The 25,590-nt window shown below is 34.6% G+C and overlaps 1 protein-coding gene across 1 annotated transcript; it reads right to left on the reverse strand.

Annotated features, from left to right (window-relative positions):
- Positions 1-3,697: 3,697 nt before the first annotated feature.
- LOC110464598 (putative ankyrin repeat protein RF_0381) lies at positions 3,698-24,849 on the reverse strand. Its single transcript, XM_021519898.1, has 5 exons — positions 24,805-24,849; positions 23,847-24,427; positions 18,369-18,678; positions 15,859-15,873; positions 3,698-6,442 (listed from the first exon to the last, which is right to left on the reverse strand). Exons 2-5 carry the CDS (start codon positions 24,396-24,398, stop codon positions 5,985-5,987), a joined length of 1,335 nt encoding a protein of 444 aa, XP_021375573.1. The 5' UTR covers positions 24,399-24,427; positions 24,805-24,849; the 3' UTR covers positions 3,698-5,984.
- Between the last annotated feature and the right edge of the window lie 741 nt (positions 24,850-25,590).

Genomic DNA, 25,590 nt, shown 5'->3' on the forward strand with positions numbered 1-25,590 from the left:
AGTATCCATCACATCTAGTATACATCAGATCCAATATACATCAGATCTAGATCAGATCTAGTATACATCAGATCTAATATACATCAGATCCAGTATACATTAGATCTAGTATAAATCAGATCTAGTATACGTCAGATCCAGTATACATCAGAGCTAGTATACATCAGATCTAGTATACATCACATCCAGTATACATCAGATCCACTATACATCAGATCTAGTATACAGCAGATCCGGTATACGTCAGGTCCAGTATACATCAGATCCAGTATCCATCACATCTAGTATACATCAGATCCAATATACATCATATCCATTATGCATCAGATCTAGTATACATCAGATCTAGTATAAATCAGATCTAGTATACATCAGATCCAGTATACATCAGATCCAATATACATCAGATCCATTATGCATCAGATCTAGTATACATCAAATCTAGATCAGATATAGTATACATCAGATCTAGTATATATCAGTATCAAGTTATTTCGCCTGTAGTGATACATATTAAATGCACTAGATAGCATTCCAGGAAGATATCGTCAAACACTGCCTCTTTATATTGTCAGATTATATATAAAACAAATATACATAATGTTGAAGATGAAAGCAACCGTGTCATGTTCCTTGTACGTGAGGTGAACTTGTCACACGTTTTGACAGGTTTAATGGTGGATGTTCTCTGAACAGAAACATTGTCATATAAATCACTCACTGTTGGGCGAATAGCACAGTACTTTTCTTCGTATTAAATCATTGCTTTTTTTAGTAATTGTATTTAATAAAGAACAGATCTATTTCTGCGTGAAAATGTTGTTTATTTGGTTAATAATGCAGAGGAGATCATTGTTTTGTCATGATTGCATGCTAATACATGTTCGGGACTTCATCATATTTTTTAAAAACGGGCAAACCAAAATATGCTTTACTCAAGACAACTGCTTTAAAAAAGTATTTATGTACGGGAAAATCTTTCATTTGTCATACATGCATGATAATACATGTTTAAGACAGGTTCATATTCTTATGAAATGTGACAGATCTAGATAAAATTTGCTTCTGTCAATCAAGTCATACAATGCAATCGTTTTTAATGTTTTATTATGAAGCCAAATATTATATATATGTATTACTGAATGTGACTGTAGTTTTGATGTTGGTAATTCATTTTGATTGATTGATTCCGAATTCTATATGGGTTAATTTTAATTTTTTATTGATTTTATACTTATTTATCTTAAAAATCGTATTACTCATGAAACTAAAGATCGCGTTAACAGAAATTACTGTATAAAGTAAAATCTCACACTTAACGAAATGAACGTAAATCATATAAAGAAAAGGGAGTTAATGGACAAAAGAAAGCGTTTGACATTTACGTTTTCAAAATATTATTTATCCATGTGCGGCGTAGTAACAGTACAGTTTTGTATGTAGTAATTATTAAGACATGAGAGTAATTCAGTAAACGTTTATATTTAAATCACTTTTCTGTCTACATTTATATTGATTTTGACCTTCCACAGGTTTCCAGTTTTCAGTGTCACGGTGTGCACTGTTAATATTTGTGTACAAGTCCAACCTCTCAGTGCCATGCATGTTCTGACTGTTGGAGTTCCTGACGAAAATGCATCATGGTTGAAGTGTGTCTCCAAATGTTTAGGCTGTCGGTAACTCACGATGAATATTTTATTTTTCATAAATTTGTTCTTCAGTTTCGGTCTGTTCAAAGTGTTCATCTTTTGCTTTATTTTGTCTTTGTATTGGGGATCAATTGGATTGTGTGTCATTACAAGTGGCAAGATAATCTCGTGTCCTTTCCCGTAATCAACCTTAGTGGGAGATATTTGAAACCACAGCTTTATAACAATAATGGTAAAAATGTACAGGAGATTCCTTGACAATTGTTTCTTAATTTGGAAACACATCCGAAAATGGCTCCAACATCTTTTCACCATACTCAAATAAACTCCCCCCTAAAACTTATCATGTTAAAAGGTTAAATTAAACTACCGACTTACTGTCCTATAGAAACAATGCAAATCTCTGTAGCTATATTTACAACAAATTCATTTATACCTACCACTATTAGAACTTACATTCCGTTCCGTTAAATTATAATAAGGAAAATAACCCTTTCTGTTTAGAACGTCAGATTTTTATGATAATAGAACATGACGCTCTACGAAAAAGACTAATTATGAACTGGAACGGCTTTTGGTGGAACAGCATGACCTTCAAACTCTCATAAAAAGCCATTAAATTCTTACTACAGAGCTCCAATCAGCAAAGCAGAAAGTATACGCGAAGATCTCCTTTTCGAAATGACACATAAACCAAACAATGTCCAAGTCAACGGAAGGTGAAACATTTTAAATGGCTCGAAACTGAAGGTTTCTTTTAATTCATACATCATACCTATGTCATAAAAATTAGGCAATATGCCCCTTTAATTACTACATGAATTACGTCATCAGTAGATCAACATATAATGACTTAACACAATATTGTTCTGTTACTATGCATCTAAGGATTTAATACAGAGAACATATTCGTGCAATAGTTTACACGTTGTTTTCTTAAATAACTAGTTCTTTAATATATGATTGAAATATATGGGGGAAAAAATATTCAACTATTCATATGACTCAATTTTTAAGTTTTGTAATCATTATGCAGCTTACGTCATTCAATCATGCATTTTACATAATTGTTTTGATACCAAAAAATATTTTGACTGATGATTGTGTAACGTTTAATTTACATAGACAATAATATGCTCCTATGCACGTTCGCAATGACAATAATCAATATTGTGTAATACATTTTCATTAATTAAAGTGAAATGCCTGTCAATCCTATCAAAACTGTAGAAATCTATTTCGTACTTGGTACTGTATTATGAGGATACAGATATAGTGTCGTGTAACACTTAAGTGCCAGTTTGGTAACGGATTGGCCAATTCAATACACCTAGCAGATACCGTCCGATTTGTGAGGGTGATACATCACAGCGTTTAATCACAGTGATGTGGCATACAATGTTAAACATCACATCATAATTCATTATCGAGTTATTTTTTTCTATAATGACCAGGCTTGTCTTGATCACAGGAGTGCGGACCTATTGACGGTACTAGTAGTTTGTCCATACTGTTCTTTATTAATGTTTACTCTTGTCTTTCTGTATGTTTTGTTCGTTATTGTTTAAAATTTGCATTAACTTTAATTTAAAAACAAAAAAGTTATTAAAGTTTTCAGACAGAAATCTGTTTACGATACACTGCCTCAGACGATCATCTGAATATATTTAAGATGCAATAGCAACAATAAAAGTCGAATAGTTAATTGCTTCGTGTACAATTTCAATATTAACCAGACACAATTCTATTTTATAAGCAAAAACACAGAAAGGCGTTTTTTTCTACAATTCGTTAAACTTCACATTTTGCAATACATTATGCAAAGTATTATATCCAATACTGAGATATGTACAGCATCACAGTTACAGTGCAAATGTTAAGACGTTATTGTTCCATATCCTATAAAATGAATTACTTTTCCCCGACCTCTTACACAGAGTTATAGGATTCACGCCGGCCACAAAAGAAATGAAAAAGATGTTTATAATATTTGTTTCTTGAATTAAAATCAACTCGTTATTTTCTTTAAACAATATATTATCTTTTAATTCAACAAACAATGGTTCTCTCGCAATCACATTGAAATTAACGCAGAATATATTCGTTAATTCAGAATACCCATAGTATACAAAGTGACCAAGAATCAAAATTATTCACCATTAGTAATCAAAATTTTATTTTCGTAATGAGATTGCGTTTTTCAGGGTTCATATGCATCCAATAATAAAGACTGATTATTCCATTGAAGTGCCATGCCATACCTGATTGTGCTCTTTGAAGTCACACCTAAAGTACATGAGTCATTCAAAAGACATAGGCGTATCTTTCACAATCATGTACATATAGAGGTGGGAGAAATAATTTATTAAGACAATGAAACCGATTTAACGACCATATACATTACCCAAAATACACATGTCCTCTTACTTTACGTTTTAACTGAATGACAGCTGTAACAGCTTCAGATAATCCTGTTCAGCTTATTTCGGATCTGGAGTGAATGTCAAAAATAGTCTCCATATTTAAGTGTAAGCACGGCAAGGTAAATATCAGTCCCTACCTGTTAACGATGTGATTTGAATTACACCTGTCCGGTTATCATGTCTGCCCACCTTACCTGTGATTATCTGTTTGATGTATGGCGTGACATTTAAAACAACTGTAGGTGGACAACATTATACCACACATCAATGATTGTGAAGTTAATATCTGGAAGGTGATTGTTACAGTGTAATTATTTACAGTCACGTGATCATCATTTTAATTTCAATTTTTCAATTCGATGGAACATGATTGTAAAATACACGTCACCTAGGCATTGTTGCCTTTTAGGTAATCCTAAACCTATCATGGAGGGTGTCACATGTAGTGGAGGTATTGTCCACCGGAACGCATGTTTCATAATTAATTTTTAGTACGTCTTTACTTTAGTTTTTAGTGTCTTTTTAACACCGTGTAGATATTTAAGCCACATTCTCAGACAATACACTCAAAACATATAGTAAAGCACAAATATAATAAATTAAAGGTACATTGATATCAAGTAATGAGAAAAGTTCATCGACGTGTGTTAAAATATTTTATGAGCATTGATTTTCTGTACATATTATAAAAACAATCATTAACATTAACCTAGAAATACTGTGAATGTTAACCAGAATGAAGAAAGGTTGGTTTAAGAACACTTAAATCTTATAACAAAGGTCAGATTGAAACAAAAACTCAGCTTATGAAAGAATAGAAGGAATAGAAGATAAGGTCTGGCTTCTATTTTTGAAACGGTACCACTCACATAAAATTGTCTGATTGAACAAACGTAAGCACTAGAAACAACTACAGAATGAAGTGACTCATTAGATAAATCAAACAAATATCGGATAACAAAACTGTAAAATCGTCTGAAAATATTTGACTGATCACTGTGGAAAGGAATTTGTCTGCACAACATTTCACCGGTAGCCAAGTACAGTACCAATTGAAATAATTATGTTTCCTCGAGCTTAGGCTACTTTCCAGTCTCCAGTTCCAACCAAATACAATCTATGCAGATACATCAAATAAGACTGATGCTTTATTTTTTTCTACCTCCACGATTGAGTTTTGAGATTAAGATACTACAGTCATATGTCTAAATTAAACAGCTCTCAAAATGTATAAACGGGTCTGCACAGGGAAATACTAGTACAATGTAATCATTCTTATCAAAATCGTTCTAAAATCACAACAGATATGTGCGTGCTTTATAGGAAGCATCGCCATTTTAAATCTCAATGTTTTGTAACGACCAGCTGGTACATTTTGTGGTGTTCCTCTACGCAGAATTTGAGTGGGTGTGCACATGTCGTTGACATATCGTGCTTCAAAAATGTTCAATGCGATACAGTGGATTTAGTCGACATGTACATGTTCTTATTGGGGGAGCTGTACGATGGCGTAACAAACACTTTACCACATATAATTCGCTAGTTTTGTCGTGCGAATAATTTCCTTCTCGCCAATAGGAGAATAGACAGTGAACCGAAAAACAACGAGTCAGTCCATAACTATCGTTCTAATGCTAGGTTTGTTTCGTAACTCATTCCAGGTTACAGTTCCATAGTTTGAATAAGTACAGTTTATCATGATAATCTACTAAGAAATCTTCGTTCGAAATGCAGTTCAAAGTTAGATATGGTGATTTACAAAAATAGAAATAGAATCGAAGGCGAAGAAATTGCTTTATTGTATTGACTGCTACGTAAGTTTCATGAGTCTTGACCCAGCCAAACAGTCAAAAACAAAACCACATATAAGTTTGTCCTGAACAGCATAATTCAAAAGAGCAACAATAATTTATTAATACTTTGACAAAAACGCCTCTGACATAATCAAACATTTGAGAGAGGATGGAAGAGATAATAGACGAACTTTGTTGGGTAAATCTGAACCAAGTGTGCGCCATATCATCAGTGCCGTTGATTGGAACAGGCTTGTGGGTTGGGAGGCCGCCGTCCTCAAGAAGTCCAGCATATCCTTATTGATCCGGAGAGATGTGGGAAGGGCGACTGAAGAACTACCTGACCGCAGATAAGCAAGGTTAGAAGGGTGGTAACCCGCCGAAACCATGTATTTCACCAAATCCCAGGACGCGTTCTCTATCGCCAACTCGAATGGGTCCATATACACTTCCTCATCTGGTCTGCGCGTTATCCTTCCACGTACGTCCATTCGGCACCCGTGCGAGATGAGAGCACGTGTCACGGCAGCGTCTCCTTTGTTGACAGCCACCAGAAGAGGCGTCATCCCAGACTGGACTGCAACAGGAACAGGAAGTTACGTTATCATCAATCGTCAATACAGGTTACACATTTAACTTTGAGGAACCATATATAGAGTATTAAATGGCTCCGCCTTGATAAAACATAAAGAGGAATAAATAAAGGAATTAACCCCACACATCTTTCAAACAAAACCGTAAATCACCTACTGATTATAAGATATACTTAAGATTGTTTTCTCATTAATTCGAGACAAGTGTGAGGAGGGGACTATAGGCAATTGTTACTGTTAATTGTGCTACCCTCAAATCCTCCATTGAACGTTGATAAAAGCTAATCGTTAAATCTAGTTTTCGCAAAGATTACGGAATCTGAAGTAATAAAACATAATTATCTTGATGACAACAAAAAACATTGATAACAAGTTTGCCCCTACCTGGTACGAAAATGATAAATTAATTTAACGGGCAACAACTGCGATAATAGAAAGGTACTTCATTAAAGGGACGAAAGGGCCTAATACTATGTGGTATCTAGGTCTGTATGTTCTAAGAGGAAGCCAACATTCAATATGGCAAGTATTAGTCGTTTACAAAACACCATTATAAATTCTGACAAGATCTTCTGTGAGACAGACTTGAACATACTGTATGTTTTAATGTTATCCCTGCTCCAACACAACACACCGTCAAAGCTTTCCTCTTCTTTTTGTTACAGTTATCATGTACCTGACATTATGTCTATATCAATATTGTAGAGGATATGGGTGGCACTATTCTGATAACAATATATCATTAACAATTGGCATGAGAAAAACTTATGTAGTATGTAGCTGAAAGAAAATGGTATGCATGACAGTAGCATATGACATGGGTACGTTACAAAACAAAATGAAGGTTTAATGAAATCTACAACATGGCTTATTGAACACTGATATGATATGATATGTTAAAGAAAAGTGTCTACTTAATACACTTTAAAGTCCTTAGTTGTAAGTCAAAACATTCCATACAAAAACAACTCTCATTATTGGAAACAGTAACCGGACTTATTAAATTAATTGTGTCTTCTTATTACACAATTCTGTCTTAATTGGTAATCAAAACATTTCTGTCTTAATGGCATTCAAAACATTTCAGAAAAAAACAATTTCCATAAGTATATGCTTTTACAAGTGGATGGTAGACATAAGCAACCATAAACAAAAGTTTCATATCAAACACATTTTCTTGTTTATAAAAACCAAAAATAACATTTAACTGATACAGAACCGACTACCTTTTACAACAATACATTAGGTTTAACACGGTGATCTTCCACTCTGACATTTTAGAAATATCATCATAAATTTCTCTTTAATAAGATGATTGATGACGACAAAAATAGGTAAGAGAAGCATTAAAAAGATCAATTACATTACACCTTCAACAGCTTACTGTAATAAATTAATCCTATGAAATGCAAAATTATTTCCGACTTATATCCATTTGAATACAATTAATCATATGTGCTATCTATTTAATAAAATATTACTGCCCTAAATAATTTCCCTAATATGTATGCTCTGAATGATAACAAAATGACCTATATAATATATATATATATCCGTCTGCTCTAAATTCTTTCTCATAACACATTGTCGGCTAATTGCTTGACTCATACATAGAGGATCTGTCATAAGTGTCCCTTTATATAAAATTCATGATACAAGTGTTGGATTTTTCATGTGTGCGAGCTTCAAGCGAGCAAAGATGACAAATCCATAACGAGTATCATAAATCTGATATGAGGGGAAACGAATGACAGATTCTTTAATCATATAATACAAAGTAAACTGTATAATTGTGTTCTGAAACAAATGTTTTGCACTTAGCCGCCTCTGACACGATCAAAATTGCGTTCGCTTCACAATGACGTGACGTCACATTGATTGTTCCCATTCGATTGTGACGTCATTTCTGAAGTGATATTACATACGTTACATTAAGATAATTTATGTGATGGTTTTATGACACTGCATAACACGGTATTCATATGATAAATGTCTTTATGTCACTTGATTGGTTAGATGAGTATTTAAGTCATAGATTATCAATTCTACCTTTAATAAATTCCTATGAGCGCTATCTATTCAAAACGAATTCCATAATAGTAGTTACTTTGTTATTTTCGGAGAACTATACCAATTTCAGACGGTACTTGTAAGCATGCAATATTTGAGCATTATATTTAAAAGTTGTAATTAAATTTTGATTCCGTTGTATCTGCGAAAAACCGCAAAATTTTAAGTACACCTCAAATAATGAACGGTAACAGTTGTAACATAATATAAAATGTAGCTCAAATAATGAACGGTAACAGTTGTAACATAAAACACCTCAAATATTGAACGGTAACAGTAGTAACATAAAACACCTCAAATAATGAACGGTAACAGTGGTAACATAAAACACTTCAAATATTGAACGGTAACAGTTGTAACATAAAACACCTCAAATAATGAACGGTAACAGTACTTACATAATACACCTCAAATAATGAACGGTAACAGTTGCAACATAAAACACCTCAAACAATGCACGGTAACAGTTGTATCACAATACACCTCAAATAATGCACGGTAACAGTGGTAACATAAAACACCTAAAATAATTAACGGTAACAGTGGTAACATAAAACACCTCAAATAATTGACGGTAACAGTGGTAACACAATACACCTCAAATAATGCACGGTAACAGTGGTAACATTAAACACCTCAAATAATTGACGGTAACAGTGGTAACACAATACACCTCAAATAATGCACGGTAACCGTGGTAACATAAAACACTTCAAATATTGAACGGTAACAGTAGTAACATTAAACACCTCAAATAATTAGCGGTAACAGTGGTAACACAATAAACCTCAAACAATGCACGGTAACAGTGGAAACATTAAACACCTCAAATAATGCACGGTGACAGTGGTAACATAAAAGACCTCAAATAATGAACGGCAACAGTGTTAACATAAACCACCTCAAATAATGAACGGAAACAGTGGTAACACAATAAACCTCAAACAATGCACGGTAACAGTGGAAACATTAAACACCTCAAATAATGAACGGAAACAGTGGTAACACAATCCACCTCAAATAATGCACCGTAACAGTGGTAACATAATACACCACAAATAATGAACGGTAACAATGGTAACACAATACACCTAAAACAATGCACGGTAACAGTGGAAACATTAAACACCTCAAATAATGCACGGTGACAGTGGTAACATAAAAGACCTCAAATAATGAACGGAAACAGTGGTAACACAATAAACCTCAAACAATGCACGGGAACAGTGGTAACATAAATCACCTCAAATAATGAACTGTAACAGTTGTATCACAATACACCTCAAATAATGCACGTTAACAGTGGTAACATAAAACACCTCAAATAATGCACGGTAACAGTGGTAACATAAAACACCTCAAATAATTAACGGTAACAGTGGTAACATAAAACACCTCAAATATTGAACGGTAACAGTAGTAACATAATACACCTCAAATAATGAACGGTAACAGTGTTAACATAAAACACCTCAAATAATGAACGGTAACAGTTGTAACATAAAACACCTCAAATAATGAACGGTAACAGTTGTATCACAATACACCTCAAATAATAAACGGTAACAGTTGTATCACAATACACATAAACTATTGAACGGTAACAGTGGTAACATAAAACACCTCAAATAATCAACGGTAACAGTGGTAACACAATACACCTCAAACAATGCACGGTAACAGTGGTAACATAAAACACCTCAAATAATGAACGGTTACAGTTGTAACATAAAACACCTCAAATATTGAACGATAACAGTGGTAACATAAAACACCTCAAATAATGAACGGTTACAGTTGTAACATAAAACACCTCAAATAATGAACGGTAACAGTGNACAGTGGTAACATAAAACACCTCAAATAATTAACGGTAACAGTGGTAACACAATACACCTCAAACAATGCACGGTAACAGTGGTAACATAAAACACCTCAAATAATGAACGGTAACAGTGGTAACATAATACACCTCAAATAATGAACGGTAACAGTAGTAACATAATACACATCAAATAATGAACGGTAACAGTTGTATCACAATACACCTCAAATAATAAACGAATGAACGGTAACAGTTGTATCACACTACACCTCAAATAATAAACGGTACAGTTGTATCACAATACCCCTCAAATAATGCACGGTAACAGTGGTAACATAAAACACCTCAAATATTGAACGGTAACAGTTATAACATAAAACACCTCAAATAATTAACGGTAACAGTGGTAACATAAAACACCTCAAATAATGAACGGTAACAGTTGTAACATAAAACACCTCAAATAATGAACGTTAACAGTTGTATCACAATACACTTCAAATAATGCACGGTAACAGTTGTAACATAAAACACCTCAAACAATGCACGGTAACAGTTGTAACATAAAACACCTCAAATAATGAACGGTAACAGTTGTAACATAAAACACCTCAAATAATGAACGGTTACAGTTGTAACATAATACACCTCAAATAATGCACGGTAACAGTTGTAACATAAAACACCTCAAATAATGAACGGTAACAGTGGTAACATACATAAAAAGACATATGTAAATTCGTGCTTTTTTAGGATTGACCACGTGTGTTGGTGTGGAATGCAATAAATGTATAACTGGAATAATGGTCATTTTTTAAATGAAACAATAGTCTAATTTTGACTAACGAATCTATAACGAAGACATTAGTTTTTCAATAATTGTCATAACTTGTACATATCAACGCCAATAGAAATATCTTTAACATTGATCATGATGAATGAAGGGTAATTTACATACATATTTGTTCAAAGACAATTGATCCCGTTATGAGGTCCCATTCTAAAAACGAGAAACCAATCTAACCGCAGGCAATGTTACAGCAATATCAGTCTAGCAGTATTTATGTGTTTATATACATCCAAACGTAAAGTCTGCTTTACCAACACCATTAACGAGACATACGCTACACAATCTGTCTAACCACAGTAAAGGAAAATCATCTCCAGTATATATGCCTGACATATATACGCTGGGTTTATTAGAGTTCACAAATTTGATGGTTTTTTTAATATGTCTACAATGTTACACTTGATAAATAAACATTTGGATATCTGGAAACTTTGCGAGACCATACCTTGATTTACATATATACATTGTGTAATAATACGTTAACATACTGGCGCCATCACTGTGCAATTACTGTCTGTCTATTGGTAACATTTCCATATACACTTAATGTTGTTCAGTTGTATCAAGCTTCAACTGTTTATGATGCATCGATATTAATTGACAACAATTCATTTCTAACAATACGTGGAGACACGAGCCTTGTCCTGTCATCTCAGGGTAATCGTTATTAATCCCAGATCAAGTATGTTTTTTTTCAGTTTAAACAACTATAAAAATATCACTGGTTATTTTTTCAAGGTGGAGAGGAGATATTGCAATGTGGTACAACAGGATGAGTATCATGTACGTAATAAAAAGGGTGATCATCCCAGGTCTTGTCTACTTTGTTTTGATGATTTTGGAAACTGTCTTAAAACTGCAATAACAAAATCCTTAAGTAGCTGATATTAAATGAAAGTCTTTTTCAGGTATAAATAAATGTATGCATCGCGCCTGTCACCTAAACATTGTTATCTGTATTGCTTTAATATGATTACATAGAGAAACATAGGTGCGCACTTATCTTATATAAGAGGTATGTCATTGCATTATATATGATCAGATGATGATTGCGATAGGAAAGCGAATCATAAATTCTATACCCTTTTACATTTAGAAACATCTAAAGTAGGAAGATATATTAATAAATTCACACATCTATGCGTTTTTGTAAATATAACTAATTTCTTATATTTCTGCGGAAGCGAACTATCGAAAACTTATTTCAAGAGTTATCTTCATGCACAAAAATACGAAAAGTAGTGATTTAATATTCTTCATTAAATGTAAAATACTTATAAATTGAAACATCCTTTTTTATAATTATCTCTTTAAACAAAAGTATTTTGTAGTAATCAAAATTATGTTTCTTATGTTAAATAAGGAAATTACAGTAATCTAGACACATAGCATTACAGTTCGCAAACTGGTATTTGCGTTTGACATTTTGACAAGGAGCATTTTGATACTAAAATATACTTATGTAGTGACTTAAAACTGAGTTAAAGACATACACAAATTGACAACTTCCGAACAGGATATCAAATTGTAGACGGAACGAATTATAAATTTTGAAACATATACATATTCGTTAACAAAAAATATACATGGATCAATTTCTTTCTATATTATATAACATATTGCTCTATGGCCAGCTGATTCAGTAACCTCTGGACACAAGGTAAAATGAGTAGCCAAAAATCATCTTGCAAACATTTTCTTTGGTATAATTCATAAAGAGGTTTATGATAACCATAAAGACTGATTAATATTATTTAATGTGTTGACAAGAAACAAACAAATGAAAAATTACGGTTATTCGATTATTTGGTAGATAAGCAGAAGAGTGGAGTTACAAAAATATCAAGATTTGCTTGGGGTGTTTTTTTTAAGAAAATTTGAAAGGAGAACTTTTATAAACAACACTATCCCTTGATATTAAGAAACTGGTTTTAAAATTAAATTGTATCTTTTTAAGATATTTGAGCAGATGAGGAATAATATACGATATTTGTTCAGCTTTGAATACAAAGGGAGACGACTTCGACATCCTATCGTGGCCTGTTTAGTCCAATACAAACCAGTCTTACACTCTTTGTAGTGTAAAATATTAGTGCTACCTTACTGTATTTGACATTTCAAATATATATTATAGATTTATCTAGGTCGATTTTCCGAGTTACTGGGGCACTGACTGTAATGTGTTATCCTGGTCATCTGTCGAAATTGGGAGTCTAGGGACAGCGAGATTAGGTCAACTTAAGGTCGCTAGGGGAGGGGATAAGTGCAGGCAAAGAGAGACAAACCTGCGTAAATAAATTTCAATTACATACATTTGTCGCAAGATACTCCATTTTGGTGCCAATTGGCATACTTGCAAAAAGCAAACATCAAATGCTTTAAAAATAATCATCATTTCAAACACACGATACGCATTGTATATATCTAAATCAATTTTTAAAAAAGGTTCAAACTCTTTGTTTTAATTGGTTCGTCGTGCTGACCATAAATTGTTAGTCAGATTTATAAAAAACAACAAGCTGTATGATTTTATTGATTTTTAAAGCTGATTTTGTACGTGGAAATCGTTATGTACATTGGTATTGCCTCTAAAATGGACAGGTCGTTTTGACAATTCGACAAATATACATGGTCTGCATTGGAAGATGTCACTGATAAAGTGTCTTAAAATACATATACAGATATCTCAATAAGTATGTGAGCATAAGTCCTTATATATTGATATATTGGTTCATGTCATACATCCCCTTTATAATGTCCCTTAGAAAATCGACAACTACAAACTGTTACGAAAGGTTGTCCTTAATATACTAACTCTTGGAATAGAATATATTAACTCTTGGAAATACAACACATTAATTCTTGAAATAAAATATATGAACTCATGGAATACAATTCTTAATTATACAAGTATATATATATCTTAATGTGACGTCATCAGTAAATAAAGATTATGAATATAATATTAGGTTGTGGAAGATAATTCTGTATTGAAAAATAAAAACAAAATAAGAAAAGCATTTGTTTTTGAAGATAACGTCTGTATCATATAAATAAATAAAAAACATCTCTTGGAAATACATATGGTTATTGAAATAAAAACAAAACGCAGAGGCTGGTTTACATTATTATTGAATACCACTAGCAAATATGTTAGTAGTTAATGGTTAGTTTGTTAACTAAATTAAGAATGACATGAAGTGTTATCAATAATCGCGTTACGGTGATGTCTAATACAGCCAAATGTTACATCACTGTAATAATACAACATGTATAAATATAGAACATAGCAATACTATAATGACAACCGATAGTACTACAGTGATGTCTAGTTCAGTCAAATGGTACATCACTGTATTAATACAACATGTATAAACATAGAACTTAGCAATACTATAATGACAACCGATAGTACTACAGTGATGTCTAGTACAGTCAAATGGTACATCAGTGTATTAATACAACATGTATAAACATAGAACATAGCAATACTATAATGACAACCGATAGTACTACAGTGATGTCTAGTACAGTCAAATGGTACATCAGTGTATTAATACAACATGTAAAATATATAAATTATCAATACTACTCACTACCAATAATATACAAAGTATAATTGTAACACCAAACAAGCGTTTCAATCGAGTACTGATTCGGGTATGTATCGGCTAAAAGACCCACATACAACAGATAGGTTAATTTACTACAAGTATAAAAATTAATCTTAAGCTTTAGACTTTTCAAAAATTGACCTTGATTCTTAATGCCTGTTAAGTTTCCGTGTTCGTCTTTTTGTGTTTTTCATCTTTTTGTTACATAAATTCGGTCTCACCTTAGCGTGTTTTACCATTTTTGATAATGTTTATGTTGCTTTGGTTTAAACAATAGTATATTTATTGTCAAACGAACACAAGGGATAAGGCACAATTTATTACAACTTTTCAACGCCTTCTCATAGTCCCAGGCTTGTTCGTAATACTCAAAAAATGAATAAAGAATTATGTTAACGCCTTAAGTGAAAACAGGTATATTATTACACGATGAATGGTATTTTTATTCTTAACGAGATAGTTCAAAATCACTTAAAATAGTAAAATAGATAAATAAACAAAGTTGAGTTTTGACTATTGAAAAATACATTGATTTTGTCATCTTAAATATCCTCCAAGCCAGACAAAGCGATTTCTATAACAAACTAACGGGTTATAAGTAAAACATATTCCAAATAAGCTACAAATATTTCCTTGAATCTAATATTCTTTGTAATTATAACACAAAAATGATATGAAAGCTATATTCATCGCAAGTATCTACCCAGTATTGTACGTTCCAAAATCAAAAATGGTCAAATTAGATATTGCCTGTCTAATTGATTGCGAGAAAATGAAGATTAAAATTATATCATGAAGACTCGAAAAACAGCCTGATTTGTGGGAAGGGATGCTAACGATCTAAATGTAGTATTATATTAATAGAACGCACCTATATAAAACGGAATCATTTGATTACCGCTAGAAGAAGGGTTAATCCGTGCGACGTACTGTTTGTGCCGAGGTTATAGCTTGTTTAGTGTTAGTTAGTTTTCGTGATAAAGATAATTTAGTTCATTACATCTACGAGTAATAGTCAATTAGTCTACATCAGATACTTACAATTCCGTAATAATACTGAAAATGTGAAAGCAAGAATTATTTCCCTGGAAAGAAGACAAAAATTCAAAAGGAAAAAACACACCAATCAAGCCTTTCATGCGAGTTGGGAAGACCACACATGGATTCTGGGCCGACTAACACACCAATACAGCTCATACTACAGAAGAAGGCTGAGAGAATCAATGTTTACTGTAGAAAGTATCTATCAAAATCAGTAATAATTGTTGAAAATATAGATAAAATTGAAATCCCGATATCAGATTAAACTTCGAACTATTTAGATTCCGTATACATAATTTTAAATGTACATGATAAAGGATTTAAAACTGTTATCCAATCATGTTTAATAACTATTTATTAACGTTTCTTATTGTAAGACCCATTTACTTAAAGCCTTGTTAGTTTAACAGTTAAATCGATTCATATATCTAACGGGTTTGTTTTAAACTATTCAAAAGTTTAAAGTCGAAAATGCGTGTATATAAATCACTATAATTGCCTGACATCCAGACAAGTTTTAAACTGAACGAAGTTAAATCTCATTTCAATGATAAAGGTTGTTTGTCATGAATGTGGTAAGTATCTAGCTGTATCAGTGCATGTATGCACCGCGGAGTTGACATACACTGTAATAAGTATTATATATTATATAGTATTCATCACAAACATCCATCATCTCTGAATTACTACATTTATCAAAACTTGTTTCACTCCTTATTTTATAAATGTGTTGATGGACTCATCAGCAAAAGGTGGAATGCTTTACATAAAGAGACAGTGAAGATTTATCAACTATCACAATGTCCAAGACTACAATACAATGTATATACAAACACTTGTGGGTGCTTCTGTGTTATTATGTATTTACATTAGTAACTGACATGGTCAGAAAGGAGTATCTATTCATTAAAATCCCAAAACATATGGACATTGTTAGCTAGGTTTAACTAGTCACTGTTTAACTATGTAAATTATCAAAAGACTAAGTAGTTTAAAATGTAAGCTGTCACATAAGACTTGAGCTAGGGCTTTTCTCAGGTCGGTACGGCTGGTATGGGCCATCGCATAATGATCTCCGCAATAACCATTAGCCCAGTTGCTTTGTCTGTACTTGGGTCAGCGACACTTAATGAATCGTTAGGTGTGACCTTGTCTGACCTATGTACCGCATTCAGTAAGTGATGTACCACTTGTAAACGGTCATTACACTTGAGAGTACCCAGATAATAATACCGTAGTAAGCGACCCACCAACAGTGGGGCCTCGATCATACACCCATAACCTCTTCCAGCGAACATTAATACGCGAAGAAGTCAGTTCTAGAAAAGCCTTCAGTCGTATTTAAACCGCTCCAGAAATTAAAAGGGAAATAAGGTTAGTGCTAATCCTCAGAATCTATGTAAATATAATTAGATTTCGGTTCGTTAGACACATCTTACGGCACGATGGCACTAATGCGCTGTGCGTGTTTGTTTTACAGAGGAGATCCCACATGACTTAGAACACCCACATGTTGGTGTTCTATCATCCAGAAGATGACCCGCCCATAGGGTTCTTTATAATGATGTTATAGTCCCTCTCATCTCAAGGAAGGAAGATTAACAACATATTTATGTATTAATATTAGACTCTTTGATATTTTAAAACTCGTATTGATTCTGATATATATAGCTTTAGGTGGGATTTCTTCACCTGTTATTCTCGCAGGTTTGTTAATTCGCAGGTTACCCTAATGGGAAATAGTCAAAACATGTCCTGCCGCGAAGATGTTCCTATGTACAGTGTAGTATGTCCTCGCCAATCTTACTATGATTTTATCCTTTCTCCCACCATGAAAGGGCAACAGCGAAATATATTGATTATTCGTTGACGGCAAAACCACTACTGCTAGTGTAGCTGACAAGATCCGTTTTGGACATTCTATCATTCTTACTTTAAACAAAGGGGAATAAAAAGTTTGCTTAACAACCGATATATAGTGTCTAAATCAGTATTAACTACTCACAGAGAAGTGCAGTGAGGATAAAATTAGCTACTTAATCATTCGCAATCCGACGAAAGGGGAATACAAACGTGTGAATATTGACAGTATAAGATAGTTTTGGTTGTTTTATAATCCAATATTGATATTCTATCTTTACAATGAAGTGTTATGTAAATTACATTTCTTTTCAATTGATCGATCGTCGTTCTCGATTTCGAGCTACCAAAATATGTATATATAAAGAGAGATACTTAGCAATTTGGAAAATGTTATTCTGCCTTCCCGAACGTGTTTCGGATGACTTGCTAATGCAAAAGATACATAACTGTTAACAGTAGAGCAAGTGGAACAACGAACCCTTGATTTCAATGTTATCTACTACTGACAATGTATTTTGGTTTCCTTATTCAGCAGACATGACAGACATAAATAAACTGATTTTGCAATAACTTCTTGGACTTATAAAAGGGCACACTGCATATACGGGTCACAAAATTCGAGCAGACGATCAATTGAATGGTCTTACATGTAACATCCGGACATGCGCCGTTGTCCAAAAAGAATCGCACCAGTGGCTCCACCTTGAGGAACGTTGAGACTATAAGCGGGTTACTACATTTACACTTGGTGATGTTGAGATCGGAACCCGCCTGAGTCAGTTGTACGATTACCGTCATGACGTCAGGGTCAATTTCTCGGTTTATCTCGTAGGCACTTAGGCACTCACTGATGACGTTAGTCAAGGCGCTCCGACCAGCCCTGTCCAGAGAGTTCGGGTCAGCTCCCCAAGACAGAAGCTTTTCTACGACCTTGATGTTCTTCTGTAGCGCTGCTGCCTGTAACATAACGGTTGTATATGTTCCGGGTATACGCATAAATCTGAATTATAGATTTGTACACATGGTTTTAATAAATATCTGATGAATTAATCTAAAAACCAAACTTCAAATAAAAGAGACATTTGTAATTTAAAGCTGTAAATGACAATTCGTAAAAACAAAGAATACTGTCAAACAAAAATTTGCAAAAGTATTCAGGTGCTAGATCATATAATTTTGTATTCGATTATATAACGGATCAAAATGGATACAGAAAGAAAGTTGACCTACCAAAGAGAGCTCGAGTCTGTAGATTTCTTTCTGACTCTGCTTCAATTATTACTTAAGTGTCAAACTTTAATTTAAGACCAGTTCTGACTATGTTTAATTATTTCTTTCCGTGGGTTACTGCCCAGAATGTTAGCATTGCTGTCTATATAAATATAGGTATTCAGTGGTCCCTGAAGCGTCAATACAGCTGGCTAATGAGTTGTTCACAGCAGGTAACTGTATATACGGAACTTCATTCTGACATTAGCAGCCAGATTTATATTTGGCATGTAGGTCTATAGGTTAACAAAACATATGTTGCTCTGAAAATTACACAAATATAATAGTCGACGTGTATACACATGTCCGCTAGAGGGCGGGTCGGTCTCGTGCGTCAGAGGAGTTATGTACAGTTTGACCTGTCGACAGATATAGCCGAGTAAGTAACGCAACACACTCGTTTCTTTTAAACATAGATTATGAAGACATACAGCCGAACCCCCATATTAAAGTGATTCATGGAATACCCGAATATTTATCCGGAATATCTTATATTAAGTATTCCAAATGCACTAACGTATCTCTCATATGCCCATATTTTCTCTTTTCTCAAAATGATCTCGAATGCTCCCACTTCGACATACTTTATTTATAGGAACACCCAAACATATATCATATCGAATACCAAAACTAATACCTTGTTTATTTGCAGGCGTCTTTGGTCCCGCAACAGTTTCAGATTATGACTAGTATATCTCGAAACCAATAAGGACCTCAATGGCTTTTTGTTAGCCGTGACATTTTAGGACTATACGTCTATGACTTCCAGAGCAACATCACAGCCGTAGTTCATAACATTTGAGTGAATATTCTACTCATTTGTGAACTTACAATATATTAACCTATTGCACAATATAAACTAAGAACATGTTTACGGGTAGAATCTGGGAAAAGGCTATATTAACAGGACTAAATGTTCTGAAGGGCAATCGTCGTTTGAATCTTTAATGACACCCCATGTTAAGCTCTAGTTAAATCTTTAATGACACCCCATGTTAAGCTCTAGTTAAATCTTTAATGACACCCCATGTTAAGCTCTAGTTAAATGGAAGACATGAAGAGGGAACCAGGGTAGTGAAAATTAAACCACAAGGACTGTGACCTGTGCATATATTTGCACATGGACTTTTGGTCAATGTCTGCCAATATCTGTGTGATGTGATAGCTATATAGCTCATATACAATTGTAAAATGTTATAAAAATAAATAATACCTGTGGAAGTGTTTTGTGAGTGATGTGAGAAGTGTGAATGTATTTGTATTTCAGTTATGTTAATTAAGAAGGAGTTACATCACTTTAATTTTTTAATTTTTATAATTTTCATTTCAAAATTGATGTATTAATTAAATCAAATAAAAATAATAGAATCCGTTAATTTAGCCACCGCTGGAGAGAATTTATATAGGCTTTGCCTGTTATTCCATCCAGTTGACTTGTATCAACTTTGTCAATAAAATTTGTTGAAATGAAAAAAAACACAAGGAACTCTTCGAAGCATTACCGAAACCAATTATTTGTCAATGAGATTACGATGGCTAGAACGCCTATGGAGTGATTTCTGACAGCTGTCTCCTCGTGTGAATAACCGAGAAGTGATCCAAATTTTCGTATGATATTATCAACATTCTGTATCCATGAATGACAGTTAAATTTTAAAAAGAGTGATTTTGAAATCATTGCCCAGTTTGGCTCTTCTGTCTAATCGTTAGCCCAATCACACTGTCACGAATTTTAGTCACGAGGCGCTGCATGTAATACCTCGCCACAGCTCTTCAAGTGACGGGTAAGACTCGGACACATATCTGTGCATGTCGAAAGGATGTCTCTTCATGTCGCCAGTACTCGGCAAACAACGGCAAGAATATTAAAGTCCCGCTCACATTTTCACGATTCAGGGCTACCAGTTACCACGAGTGCTGGCGAGTTATATCTCACCGAAATGTCCACGTGTTTGCGATAGTATGAACGGGACATGAGTTCGTCTCCTGATCGAGTTGTCTGCCACTCTGATACAAAGGTAATACGAAATCCTCTTATTAACACGAGTTTAATACGTACGATCTGTGTACGACACTTCCTCAAGACTTGTTTACGAGAATGAACAAGTTTATGCGAGCAAAGTCGAGCTCTGGCGAGATTTTGACGAGTTGTGACGAGTGAACTGCGAGAAATGTTCGACTTATGGCGATCTTCTGCGACTTGCGTATACATCCTGGTAGTCCTGCACCGCAGCCACATTCTTTTTTGCCAGAACCTTCTATTTTTGGCGAATGATATGTGATGTAAAGTCAACAGGGAATTGATTCTGATACAAAATATGCACACCCCTTTATTAATCACCGCAACTCGGCAGAACGCGAAGAAATGTGGAACAGAACACGTACAAAATCGAACAGTTATTAAAGGAAGTCGTGCAAACTCGTTGAATACCGGGGGCATGTTGAGCAGAAATCGAAGACATTTTACACGGCGACAAGTATCGACATGTTCATCACAGGTGTACGAGAATGGACGACATCCAATCAACATGTCTTCGACCGAGACAAAAACTCGCACGACGATTTTAAAGCGTATAAAATGTTCGCTGCTGTTTGCCGAGTACTTGCGAAATATGGAGACATATCTTCGACATGCAGAGATATGTGTTCGATTCTTATACGACACCCGCAGAGCTGGGGCGAGTTATACGCGTGACCCAAACTCGTGACAGTGTGAGCGGGCCTTACGGGGAGTGCATATTTCGTGTCATTAGAAGTTTTCCTGTAGACTCCGATTACTCCACATCTGTCTGACAACCATGAGCCCAAAGAAAAAGGTTCCTGCAAAAAAAGTGCAGGACTACCAGAATGTACACCAAAGTCGCAAAAGATCGCGTAAAATCGTACATTTGTCGCAGTTCACTCGTCGCAACACGTTCAAAACTCATACATATGCTACCAGAACTCGACTTGACCCGCTTAAACTGGTACAATCGCGTAGAAAAATCATCGGTTGTTGAGAAATTGTCGTACACAAATACCTATACTCGTGTTTAAAAGAGCATTATCGTACTACTCTCGCATCAGAGTGGAAGATAACTCGGAGTCGAACTAATGTCGCATTCAGCACAAACTATTAAAACTCGTGGAAATTCAGGTGGGTTATAACTCGACAGCACTCTTGGTTACTCGTAGCCCAAAATACTGACTGTGTGACCGGTCCTAAAGACAAAGTAAGGATTTGTTTTTATTATTCTAGCAGTTACTTTTATTTTACTGAGATTTGGCATACACATAATTTTGTGTATTAGTTTGTGGCTCTTTCCCTAATTGATGGTACAATCCTGACTATGTACTTTTGAAATTCATAATAGGGTTACATGGCAATAAGCGTCACAAGAGAAATCTTTGAAAAGATTCTCGAAAGGGCATATCAGCAGACCAAGACCTGATCTTGCGACAGCAGATCATTCGTGTAATCTAAATGTCTCCCAATCAGTCGAGGACCAACGTTGTGTATTAGTTTGACAAAACAGGCCAATACTTTTCCCCAAAAATTCTGCAAGAGGCTAAACACTATTTGTCGATTCGTGAAGGGTTATCCCAAAAGTACCACACCTGTGCAAAAACGGGGATATATAAAAGAACTGGACTACTTATATTATTGACAGCAACTACTTAAGCGTGTAACCGTGATCTGAAGGTGGTGTTCTCTTCGCTTTCACGTAAAATCAGATGTAAACAAACCCTTTACACGAATACAACATCGCCGAAACTAGCGTAGATAATAAACAAAGAAAAGATTTCCACGGAAGCCATTGAAAAATACAAGGACAATGAAAGGATGTGTTCTGGGAGGGTAAGCGTTTCACCGACAACACCCGCCAAGTAATCTATGGTATAATCCAAGTATGACAATTCTCAAAGAGAGAACAGAGGTAGTGTCATCAAGAATACTACAAAAGAACACCTACACGCTCAATCAAAAGAGTTGATATTCATATCTTATAGGGAAAAAAGAATATTTCCCAATACAAATTATGATAGTCTCCGTCAACTTACTTTTCTAGGAATATTGTGTTGTAAGTTTGTCCGTCAGCTAACTATATCAATCATGATAAACCATCATATTCGGTTCAATATCTACTCAACTGCGACATGTTAACATCTTGTGTAGGAGTACAGGGATGTCATATCAAGAAAAGGAAAGTTCAAGAACGGAAAATCAGCTTAAAACAAAACAGATCACGATGCAGATGTAGAACAATCATAAATCTCATTCTGTTTAATGAAGTGCAATAATTACACTTTGTAAGTTGTATCCAACGAACCATTTTTCTCGTTTGTCTAAGTTTGTGATTTACGCGTATTCAGACGCCGATAATTGAATGGCATTCCTGTACACAAGACATTCCGAAGGACAGCATTAACTGAAGTCAATACAAAATTTACCTCAATTATCAAGTTATTTCTTTAGGAAAATGTGTGTCCGTAGGACTGTAACCTAGTATGTACATAGGCTTCTACGCATGTGTTTCAAGGCAAATTCAAACGCTTTTATTATATTCTTATCATTATAGGCAGGTCATGTGAAGTTTCAAGCTAGCTACAGACTTGCTTTGTTGGCGTGTCCTTAAATTGCCTTTGCTGTTGATTGAATGCTAAATTCTATAAAACTAAACCTTGCTTTGATTAACGGAATCTGTGAGGATCGGGTGTTAGCAATATTCTACAACAAGTATTTTACTTTGCCCATGGTAGAATATACATGCCAATTTGCCAACCAACTATTGTCTTGGTAGATGACCCGTTGAACCGGAAGTAAATATATATATTATCTTATAGCATTTACGACCTACCGCAAGAGCCCGACCTACCTGAAGAGCTGACCTTTTACATCGAAAGTCCCTCATATTGACAACAGCCCCAGATGTGAGTAGCACGTCCAGAAGTGTGATTTGGTTTGGGTACGGTGGCTGAGAGCAAAGATTAATCAGAGGGGTCAATCCACACATAGTGCTAGCGTTAACGTCACTTCCGTACCACAGTAACAATTTGACAGCCTCTTCACAACCTTCCTCTACTCCAAAATGTAGTGCAGTTTTACCGAATTTGTCCTGGCACCTCACAGAGGACTTTTTCCATGACAACAAAAATTTTGCCAGATTAAGGTTCCTGGCAATGACACAGTGCATTAAGGGGGTCTGTCCCCATCTGTCCCGGATGTTAATGTCAGCTCCATTTCTTATTAGAAGTTTCGCGCACTCTACACGTCCCTTTTCACAACAAAGATGGAGCAGGGACTTTCCGCTCAAACGTCCGTCGTCCTCAAATAGATAGTCGACATCCGCGCCACCTACTAGCAATTTGTGTAGCTTTTTATGATTATCCTGTTCCAGCGACAGATAAAGATCGGGCAAAACCGCCATTCGTTCATACCGGAAGCTCCCGAAATCACCTAAAAAAGAAAAGAAAAACAATGTTACTTAACATGTAACTTTTTAATGTAATTATGTATTGTTAGAGTTGTCATGGATCTCCTTTATCCGATTTCGATTGTCCGCTCACTTACTTTCGAAAGTTTTAACTATTTGTTTCCGAAAATGTCGTTAAGTCGGTAATTTTACCGACATCAGAGTGTCCAGTTCTACGATGTCACTGTTTGTGAAAACTAAAATATTTGGGGAAAACCAGAAAATCATTAAAAAAATATGAATATGCTTAAAATATTCAACCAATTATTCCGGATACCTTTTTGTCGGAAATCAAATTGTGTTCGGATGACAAGAATCCATTGGGTTAAAAAGAATATTATTTAAACAGAAATGTACATGCATTGACGGTAGTATTTCCTCGATACGTCCAGTTCTACTCCGTGTGACTAAATGAATGGTTTGCGATATTTTACCGAATTGATGTAAACCTGTGTAGCATGTATAATTCTCTATACGCTCGTGTGGACGGGGATTGGTTCGTGGCCAGTATATGTCAGATCAACAGGTTTTCTGTGTTTCTTATCCAAGTATGGAAGCCACTCCGGCGCACTTGTAGTACGTGTCCATGGACTCATAGCACTGCAAACAGAGTACTGGGTGTTAACTGGACGTTACATATAAAGTGGTTTAGAAACAAAAAACATAATTACAAAATACATAAGTGATTTGTTATCGATATATCTGCATAAGCAATTAATACGCATTATATAATAATGGTACTAATTTACATAGGCAGCTCGCTTGTTTCCAAATCCGTATGTCGTTTTTATCTTCTGAAAAAGCGAATAGTATTTGCCATCTTTAAAATTGCAACAATAACATATACCTTTAACTTGGTAATACTATTTTACTATATCGATAACCCACTTTATTTTCAATACAATGATTCCGCTGCAACATGCCGCAATTACAAATGTTGACGTCACAGATGCCCTGAGGTTTTCTCATTATGTCTCAACAATTTTCGGGGAGATGGACTATAACTTAATAAAAGCCGTTGTCTTTGTATTCCAAAACGTAACCAACAGGGTAGTGTTGGTCTGAGGAAAACGTAACCAACAGAGTAGTGTTGGTCTGAGGAATAACGGCTGCATCTCCTCGTGGGTAAATTATTTCAATCTTTAAA

Source organism: Mizuhopecten yessoensis, unplaced genomic scaffold (genome assembly GCF_002113885.1).
Source record: "Mizuhopecten yessoensis strain PY_sf001 unplaced genomic scaffold, ASM211388v2 scaffold11011, whole genome shotgun sequence".
NCBI lineage: Eukaryota > Metazoa > Mollusca > Bivalvia > Pectinida > Pectinidae > Mizuhopecten > Mizuhopecten yessoensis.

Bases quoted from the DNA above. Each gene is read 5' to 3' on its own strand.
- LOC110464598 (XM_021519898.1), bottom strand. From the start codon at position 24,398: ATGGCGGTTTTGCCCGATCTTTATCTGTCGCTGGAACAGGATAATCAT. The intron at 18,679-23,846 runs GTAGGTCGGGCT...GTTATGTTACAG, and splicing joins GTAAAAGGTCAGCTCTTCAG to GCAGCAGCGCTACAGAAGAA.